Here is a 10,165-nt window from a genome sequence, read left to right on the forward strand (position 1 = left end):
CCTTCATAATGCAGTACAAAGCATCCTTAATTCTTATTCGTATATCATACTTAAGCCATTTGTTTAAAAATGTTTTGGTAGTTGAGAATCTTTTTTTGTCCACCAGGTGTCAGAGTAAGACAACATTTGTCACGGTTTTCTGCCGCGTACTGGCGCACATTTAAAATCACACGTTCTTAATGTGGCTGTAATGTGTGTTTATTTATTGTTTTTTGTCTGGTAATTTGTATGGCAGAATTTACAACACTAATAATAAAACTGGTAACCACCTAAGTATGCACAATAATAAGCTTTGCTTTAAATAATATAAAAACATTACTTTTAATCATATAAATTGAAAAGAAAAAAAATCACTATCTCGCGCCCGACATACTATATTGTTATTCACAGTAAATACGAATGAGTGCAACTTTAGGCAGCATGTGTTACCCTAATGTAGGACTTACATTTTCAGACCCGCTAACCACTTTGTTCTGTCCGTCACACCCTAGTTAAAGGAGGTGGTAGAATTAAGTCTTTTTTTCTAATGAATGTGTCTACCAGGTAGGTTACGTCATTAAGTATTTCATACTGTTCCGTAGAAGATGCTGCTCCTAACCTGATCGATGTCAACGTAAGACATGTCGGTGGTACTATTAAAATCGCCTTCTGCCTTATTGCAGGACTTGGCAGTCACAATTGATAGTTTTAAAATAAATCATTTGCAAATGCAATACGTTAATCAGTGCTCAGGTCGTACTTACACTAATATTGATATTTACATTTTATTATGTATATTTTGAGCAGGTAATTGTTCGAGCTCTTTCACTTCAGCATACAACAAAGATCTCGTTTTACACTTTAACATATATCTTAATCATAATGATTATGATTGGGGAAGCGTAAATGTTATACGTTTAGCTTTAACTTTCACTATTCTACTTCATACCTTTTTCAGTTTGAAAACTGAACCGAGTCTAAAGAACATGAAATCAATTAGGCCTTTATATACTGCACAAGCAAACCCATCGTAAGCAATTTAATAAATATTAAACAAAATTCTCACCAAACCCTGGCACCCGATTATCTTTCAATGTCTGTATTATGTGTTTTAGCCGTCTTATGATGGTGTTATTGATACAGGCCTGGTATGCCCAATTCAATGAGGTAGCATATACTTTACTTCAACGAGCACCTGTTTGACTCATTAAAAAAACAGTGGATGTACCATACTGCCCAAGTAATCGCTTCAACAAAGCAATTAAAAGCCGGAGTTGGTGGAGAAAACGTCACGCTCATAAGGACAAGGACAGGGATTTTTGAACAGACTGTGAATACTGTTCTGTTTTATGAAAGCTGCACAGTAGCCTACCTTAATTATAAGATTCAATTAGACGCTTCACGAATTTTAAAAACCTGATTTATAATATCATTTTAATATCAAGTTAGTCTATGTCATATTGTAAAGCAATATTTTATGCATCTCTCATTTGAATGCACACGTATTATACATTTGATATATTTTCAAACTTTAAATGCTGCGACGTTAATAACCATCTTAATATGATGTAAATACGACGCAAAACCAGTGAAAAGTGCCCCCCATTCCTTAAAATCTCCTACTTCCCCCTAACATTTGACGTAAATTAATACCGACAGCCTTTTTGCACCGATTACCTTCACATGGGCAGTGATAATGAGGCCAGCGAGGCATCGGTTGCAATGACGTGCTGGTGCTTCATTACAACCAGACGACATGCAGTTCTCACTGTCTGCAGATAGGGGGAGCCGAAAGCAGTCTGCGAATTCCTGCACAGGAGTGTGACTACAGTACCTTAAGTAGCTGTCATACCACAGCCCGTGGTCTTGTACATGTAAACAATAAAGCGGTCACTCTTTCCCGAGAGACGGATGTTTAATGTGTAGCCCGTAAACTCTAGGGAGTAAAACCTATTTAGTAACCAGGTTGAGTATATTTAAAAGTCTGACCTGACTGGGACACCCAAACAACTGTCTGCTCTATTATTAGCACGTCTCTATTCTGATGTCTACCCTTGTCTGTCTATAAAGATCTCATTGCCATAAAGCACGTTTATTAAAAGACGAGCTATTATCTGCCGTTGATGGAAAACCGTCTGTTGTCGCGGAACATTTCTAAGATGGAAGAGCTGATAAAAACAGTATAAAAAACAATTTTACATTCAATTATCTAACTTTTGCTTTATAATTCATTTACAGAGTATGTAGATAGGGGACTTTGCTCTTTAATTAAATTGCAATTAAATGTCCGACAGGGACATACTAACTCTCACTTTTTCATGTGAATACAAAGGACCAGCCTACATATTGGCAAAATGTATCGATTCTGTAACAAGAAAGCTAATTTTACCCTGGGAAAGAGAAAGCTCTAGGGGTGTATAATTTTAATATCAACTCTAAACAAATGCTTTTGTGAGAGGAAATGAACTGATATGATTGCTTAAATTCCCAACCAACAAAATTATGTAAAAGTATTAGATACCTTCTATAGTGCAACTTGGCGTATATGCAGAGGTACATGCAACGTATAGCCTTTCTTAGTTATATTATTTGGTATCTCGGCAATGTGGGACAGTCATTCTGTGAACACTCTTCGGCATGGTTTTGTAAACTACTGTGTGAGATAAAGTACGACTTACGATGTCACCTGATTAGAAGTGGGGAAAAAAAACTAAAAAAAAAAAATATCTTTCTCCCCACCCCCACCGATTAGAAGCCCGCCCACCACAAACAGTCGGCTGGAGACCCCTTATAGATTTAAAAAGAGAGACTGCATCCACAGTCTGACATTCATTCAACACTGCCATCGTAAGCAGATTACTTTCAGTAGTGCACTTTGCCATACTATGCTAAGGATGCTAAAGAAATATCAGCTTCACCCTGGCATAATTGTATTGTCTATATGGCTTAGTCACCTCATAGAAGATCACAAAGTGCAGGGTAAGTAATTCCAGTTATTATATTTTAAAAACTAATCAAGATTGGGTGTGTTTATTATCTAAAAAAAAATACGTAGCTGGAAATGTGGCTATGGGACTGCGAGGCAGCGTTCAAACTTTTCAAGAGCATGCAGAATGACTTCCAGGCAGTTTTGAGGTGTCTTGCAAACAGGAGAAATGTGTTTTCAGAAGGGAGTGATTGTTATAAAAGGCGGTTTAAAACTAGTTTAAAGTGGACGGAATCGGGCAAAGTTTTTAACTTTAATGAGTTGCGGAATTTGGCACAACAGTAATAGACTATTAAATTAATTTTTTTCTAACTAATACGATGTTCTGTTTGAAATGGTTGCCTATCAAACAATTTGATGTAATAATTTCATGTGCCCATATTTATTATTAAGGTATCTAAATATAATATTATAATCAGATAATCCTAGAGACCCCTGCTGTCTGAAGTAGTGCCAGTCTGTCAATGCAGCTGCAAATAAATGCAGCCACACAGGTTACGGGCGACTTTTTCAGAAGCTGATGTTTATGTTTTTAAGTGAATTCTGTTGATTATTAACGTTTTTATGATTTTGAAATATATGCTTCAGTCCTGGCCACTTTTGGCGCTTAAATAACTGTCATTAAAACGCAGAAAATGTTCTCATCTACACAGCACTGTATATCAAACCTTGACGGACTGGAAACCTGCCTATGGAGTTACATACAGTAATTAGTTGTAATATTTAGCTATAGTTTTCCTTTCTAACTATTTGACGTTTCGAACAGTTCCGTTTATCTTCGGGAATGAAAATGCAATGTTTCTTTCCATGTAAATTCATTCACTTATTTCTCAAGTATAACGGAATATCCATGACATGAACTTGAGATAGCTGTGTTGCTTTTACATTTTAGTGTATTTTTTTTTTTTACATTTTAAATATGTCTTGCGTTTATATTGGTCCGGATTGATACATATATAGGTCAATATATCTAAATTCTTGTTGAGGGCACAGGCGATCAAGTGCCGAACAGTCGCGTTAGGTTTCCCAATCGGGAAAGTGGCGACGGCTTAAAGGACCATACGGAATCCGTGCTACACGTGTCGAGTGTGGGTCGCTGACTTAAGAAATTAACTCGCCCGGGGATTTTCGCAGCTGGTAACTGCTGGCTGCAGCAAGGCAAGAACGGAAGATGCCAGTTTCTATACATGTACGGGATGAGCAGAGAGGAATGCTGTCGGAGTGGCAGACTGGGTACTTCATGGACCGAGGAAGATGTACCAAATGGCACGTTGTTTCGATGGACGGTCTTCAGTGGAGGGGCTCCTAACTGTATACCTTGCAAAGGTATGTTTTAAATAAATAAACTCGGTTTTGTCCCGAAATATTTTTAAAATTGGAACTGCAGTGCAGGAGAGTAGACGTGTGATTCGTATTGTTTACATGACATCTTTTTAAATACGTGCACATGTTGTACGGAAATAGATAATGCAATAAATTAAAATAAACACGTGCGACCGAGGCTGTAGACAACGTCTGGCATATATTATGTAACGAATTACTTCACTTTCAGAAACGTGTGACAACGTGGATTGCGGTCCAGGAAAGAAGTGTAAAATGAACAAGAGGAACAAACCGCGCTGCGTCTGTGCCCCAGACTGCTCCAGTGTCACCTGGAAAGGTCCTGTGTGTGGGACAGATGGAAAAACTTACAGAGACGAGTGCGCCCTGCTGAAAGCAAGATGTAAAAGTCACTTAGACCTCGAGGTCCAATATCAAGGGAAATGCAAAAGTACGTCAACCGACATCCCCAGGGAAATACTGGCACCTGTTGCCAGGATCATTTGGCTGCTACTCTAATGCTCGTTTTGAAGCATGCCACTGCACAAAAGAACAATCTAGACAGAGCAACGATGTTTTACGAGCATTAATCATTGTATGCCGTTTTTTTACAGAGACGTGCAACGATGTCCTATGCCCAGGCAGTTCAACGTGCGTCGTGGATCAGGCCAATAATGCGCATTGTGTGACATGTAATCGGATTTGCCCAGAAGTAACGTCGCCGGAGCAATACTTGTGTGGAAACGACGGAATCATCTATTCCAGCGCTTGTCATTTGAGAAGGGCTACCTGCCTTCTCGGCAGGTCCATTGGAGTTGCGTACGAAGGGAAATGCATAAGTAAGCACTGCTTGACATGTCATGTATTGCAGTATTTTATTCTATTTATGCATCTGTCCCATGAAACAGTTTTTACTCCAGTTATTTCGGTTAAGCACCTGCTTAAGGGGCTATGACTGCATATAACAAGCTGTGAGGGGAATGAACTACGGGGCTTAACCATGGCTGCTAGATACATATTTAGCTTTTTTAATTCTTAATGAATCATGTTACTTTCTAAGTGGTTTATATCAAAATATATTTATAATAATAAAAGGCGGTAACTTTGACTTTTGGTTTTTGGTGAATATTTATATCACCTAAAGCGCTTATCCTGGTCTTTTTTCCGCAAACCACGTATTCCTGTTGTTTACAGTTATACCATGTTTCCAGGCTTTACCTAGATCTATTAATGATAATGTAATACAGCAGAAATCTGAGCTAGGTGTAAACACACTTTAAATGTCACTCTCCAAAAACAGTAACCCCCCCTAGCAGACCTTGTTGACTGTCTGCACGTGTTAAACAGCATGCTGTCTGCTTTTTGTCCCAGAGGCCAAGTCCTGTGCCGACATCCAGTGCAGCTCAGGGAAGAAGTGTCTTTGGGATACAAGGATGGGTAGGGGGCGCTGTTCGTTCTGCGAGGAGGTGTGTCCAGATAGTGGCTCAGAAGAGGCTGTTTGCGCCAGTGATAACGCCACATATCCCAGCCAGTGTGCCATGAAGCGGGCTGCATGTGCTATGGGGGTTCTCCTGGAAATTAAGCATTCGGGATCTTGCAACTGTAAGTAATTCTGTGAAAGACGCTTCTGTGTTCTTTTAGAACACCCCCACCCTTTGTTCCTCCATACCCCTCCTCTGTTTAAACAGCAGAATGGACCTGGAAATGGGAGTTCTTGCATGACATCTTGTGCTAGCTACATTCATTTTGCATTTTCTGCAACTCATATATATATATATATATATATATGACTTGTGTTTTTTGGGGGAATGGGGCTGTTGACCCAATAATCTCCTTCATAACTAACAATAATATATTTTTAATACTAACTTTTTGAAATAGGACAGATTTTTCCTTTTAAAACAGGAAAGTGTGTTCCTCCTAGAGACATTAAACTAGTTGCCTTAAAATATAAGTTTTTTGTTTTTGTTGTTGTGATAAGGCATAGAAAGACTCAAGGGCATATCTTTATATTTTGTGAACACCACAATTATTGTATAAGCTGTATGTTAATGATGTATTTATTTTCATGCTTTTGGTTGTGATCAATCATTTTGACTGCACTGACATCATCATCATCTGTTATGACGTACAGCTTAGCCCATGTGTTCTTGGAAAAGAAAAGAAAATGTTTGGTAATGTTCATAAGGTGATTGTAACATTGGTGCCGTTCTCTTTCATTTAAAATATAAATAGTACCATGTGTGTAATTTAAAACCTAGTGCTTCCCATTACAATGGCACATTACGTCTCTAATGTGGTCAGTAAGCTAGAGCCTCCAGTACCTCATACTGCAACCCGAAGGAAACATTCCAAGTTTCATCACGTCTGATTTAAATAACTTCTGTTTGACACAAATTTGCTTACTATTGCTTACTTTCACCTCTGGTCACCTATGCTTCAAGATACAGAAAAGGAGGACCAACTTTATAATCACCTCATGAGGTTAGGTAAATCACAATTTACCAATTGCAAGACAAGTTTTATATTTAAGGTCTTTTATTTATACTACAATAGACATGATCATCTTTCAACTTCATTTGTGCCTGTTGTAAATAATAGCTATGCTAAGACTGAAAATATCAAAATTGTTCATGTGGATTATGAGGGATTTGCCTTATTTGTATTTTTTGCTCTGCCTGTGTGATTTTTGTTTTCATGTACAATGTTCTATAGAAAATACCTCAAAGAATCCTGCCCTTTGGCCTGGAAAAGGTCAGACTGCAGTACAGGGTCTCCTGTAGAGATATGTTTGAAATGAATTAGACGTGATGAAAAAAAAATAGAATAGAAGACCACTGCTTGTCAGCTTTCAGGGATCTGCTAAAATGGCTTGATACAGTGAGATTCCCCTCTTCTGTTGCAGTCATGACTTTATCAATTATGCAAAGCTAGTGTGTAATTGCACCCAATTTTACATTGGAGACTGCAGAGTCAAGTAAAGTAAAACACAAGGCTATACTGTACGTGTGGCTTTATCAGAGGGATTTAGAGACATATGCACTGAGATTCTACGCTGTTGATATTCATATTTATACAACAGCTACCATGTATTCCCCCATATAGCTATTACTGAAGACCAGGACGATGAGGAAGATGATGAAGACCAAGATTACATGGCTTATTTCCATTTATCTCCAATACAGGATGGATAAACCACCACCAATGTCAAGACTCATGTCAATAATGTACATACATGTATGCTTATTTATTTTTAAGAAAAAAAGAAGTACACATATAGTTCAGTGCTAGATGTTTATTTATACTTTGTGTTTTATAATTTATACATTTACAGTGTCTGGCTAATTATATATACATTGTTATTTTGTATTTTCCAAAGAAAAACAATGTTATTTATTATGAGGTACAATGCGACCATGTATAAATCTGCAAGCTGTAAATTGCATTCCGTGAGCTGTATAAATCTGCTTTTCACTCTCGTTTTCTTCTGCTACAGTTGTTCATTTCACAGAAAAACGCATGTTAGCCTATGTGTTTATTTATTGGGAATCCACCGTTCAATGTACAGAAATGGCTTTGAGTTTTGTTTACTATACATAACTGACCAAAGGGACTGTCTCAGTGGTTCTGCAAAAGTACTTCTTATGGTGCAGCAAACTAAGAAATAAGGCATTTTCTTCAAAAAGTTTGCATTGCTTTCAAATATGGAGACGGAGGACAACAAACACGGCAGTTTTTCTTGATGGAGCCACCAATGGATTTTTGAAGATACTTGACAATACTGAAAAGTACTTTTAGCCTTTGCAAACTGCCTTTTGTCCATCTCCTTTGCTAATGTATCTGTTCAACATAGCAGTTATTCTGCTCCATATTGCTCTTGCAGGACTCGCAGAAATCTATATAATACAACATTAATAAACAATATATCAAATTTTATTACTTTGTTTTTCTCATATTGTGTTGAAAATCTTTTTTTAAATTGTTCAAACATGACACATAATTACAGAATCAGTTATAAATATATAGTTTTGTATTTTTTATGTAAATGATATATGTACATAAACATTATCCTGGTATTTGTACAGATTGAGTGAAACAATAAAAATTAATTTTTTTCCTGATGGTTTGTTTTGTGTTGTTCAGATATATGTATTTAAGAATATTTGGGAAACACACACACAATATGACATTTCTGTTATGTCCTGCCCACCATGTCCCTCCTGTCCCTTCCCTAGCATGATCCTAACAAGCCACGCTTGTTACTCATTTGTCTTGCCTCCCATTGATTAGCCTCATGTTGATCACTCCCAGCTGTCTCTTGTTCACTCATTTGTCAGTCCAGTATATAGTGCTTCCCAGTCCTATGTTCCCCAGTCTAGTCATTGATGTTGTATCTTCCTGTTGCCTGTAGCCTTCCTAATTTCTAGTCCTCCCATTTCTGGTCCCTCACGATCCTTTGTTTACCTTCCTTGTTCATTTAGTTAAAAAAAACCCTTTTCTGTTTTGCCAACACTCCTGCCCTCGAGTCCCTCAAGGCATGACAATTCCTCTGTGGGTGTTTTCTCAATAAACAGATGTAACATTGACCAACTAGTGACACAACTAAAATTATGTTGTGATTTTAATTTAAAAATCTACATAATTCTCAAGTGTACATTAAATATCGGTTTACATAACACTGCATTTGTGATTTTCAAAATTAAAAATTTGCATGTACTTTCACACACTATGTTTACAAATGGTGCGTGCATGTATGAGGCTCTAGGATTTGAGTATGGAATTTTTGGTTAACAATATTTGCTCTATGATCTCTGCACTACCTGCTGATCTCATTATATTTTTAACTGGCCAAAGCTATGAGCCAGACTTGCAGAAGAAGACGTCAGTGACTTGGAACGAGATTTAATGTCGGCACACAAGCATGTAGTATCATCTGTGCTTCAGGTCTGTGCGTCACGAACGCTTCTGATACTTACATTAATTTATTATATGCTCTTTCAAAAGTAACATCTACCAAAAAAAGACACCCTTATCAATAGCAGCCAGCAGCTCATATATGGAAATTGTGACACAGTAATCAATCCAAATTGTGGGGGGAGACAAAAGAACAAAGGAGAAACACCAGGGAATCTTCTGACAAAGTATGTCATAATTAAACATCATAGAGAATGAGACTCCTGCCAGGTGGCTTGGCAGGAAGCAGTGATAATACCTAGTAGAGTTGTTGCTGAGAGTGTGGGCTATGTTCTTCTGTTACGTGAAGGGCTATTATATGGTCATGCATCCTTATAAATCCAGCTTGTTATTAATCGAGGTGTGTAAATGCCAGACTAGCTCCATGACACCACTGCACCCCCTAGAAGCTACTTCCAAAAAGTAAAAGTTTCCAGTAGATCCATGATGGTCCAAGTTTTATTAATACACTGTCGCTTGTGTTGTATTTATTCCATTAGGAGGAATTAATGCAATGTGTTACTCTCCTGAATGATAATGCTTTCCAAGAAGTAGCATTTATTATAATAGGGAAGGGATTTCAAGGACTGTGGAAGGAGATTTGTTCTAAGCCATTAGAGGCATTGTCCAAGTATGTGCTGAAATGGTACCTTTTGCATTTGGAGACAGTTTTCCTTAGGATTATTGCTGTATCCAATGCTTTTCCACTTCACAATTTTGACAGCAGCATTTGTAACTGTGTGTTGAAGAGGCAGAAAGGCAAAGACTGAGGAGACATGTCTTGGAATCAAAATGTCATAACATTTTATTCTTATTTGAAAGAAACACCAACAGTGATCCCTGGGCAAGCTTGGCATGAAAAAAGTACCTGCGAGATATGAATATATATTGTCAGATCAGCAAATGGAAACTTTCATCAGACTTTGG

The 10,165-nt window shown here is 37.6% G+C and overlaps 1 protein-coding gene across 1 annotated transcript; it reads left to right on the forward strand.

The window, feature by feature from the left end:
- The first annotated feature begins 2,772 nt into the window (after positions 1 to 2,772).
- LOC111849995 (follistatin-A-like) lies at positions 2,773 to 8,406 on the forward strand. Its single transcript, XM_023823388.2, has 6 exons — positions 2,773 to 2,958; positions 4,100 to 4,291; positions 4,518 to 4,736; positions 4,900 to 5,124; positions 5,657 to 5,887; positions 7,391 to 8,406. The coding sequence occupies exons 1-6, from the start codon at positions 2,865 to 2,867 to the stop codon at positions 7,477 to 7,479; spliced, it is 1,050 nt and encodes a 349-aa protein (XP_023679156.1). The 5' UTR covers positions 2,773 to 2,864; the 3' UTR covers positions 7,480 to 8,406.
- Positions 8,407 to 10,165: the final 1,759 nt, after the last annotated feature.

Source organism: Paramormyrops kingsleyae, chromosome 7 (genome assembly GCF_048594095.1).
Source record: "Paramormyrops kingsleyae isolate MSU_618 chromosome 7, PKINGS_0.4, whole genome shotgun sequence".
Classification (NCBI taxonomy): domain Eukaryota; kingdom Metazoa; phylum Chordata; class Actinopteri; order Osteoglossiformes; family Mormyridae; genus Paramormyrops; species Paramormyrops kingsleyae.

Coding starts and splice junctions, on each gene's coding strand:
- LOC111849995 (XM_023823388.2), top strand. CDS start 2,865: ATGCTAAGGATGCTAAAGAAATATCAGCTTCACCCTGGCATAATTGTA. Junction 4,737..4,899: donor ATATCAAGGGAAATGCAAAA/GTACGTCAACCG, acceptor GTTTTTTTACAG/AGACGTGCAACGATGTCCTA. Junction 5,888..7,390: donor GCATTCGGGATCTTGCAACT/GTAAGTAATTCT, acceptor TCCCCCATATAG/CTATTACTGAAGACCAGGAC.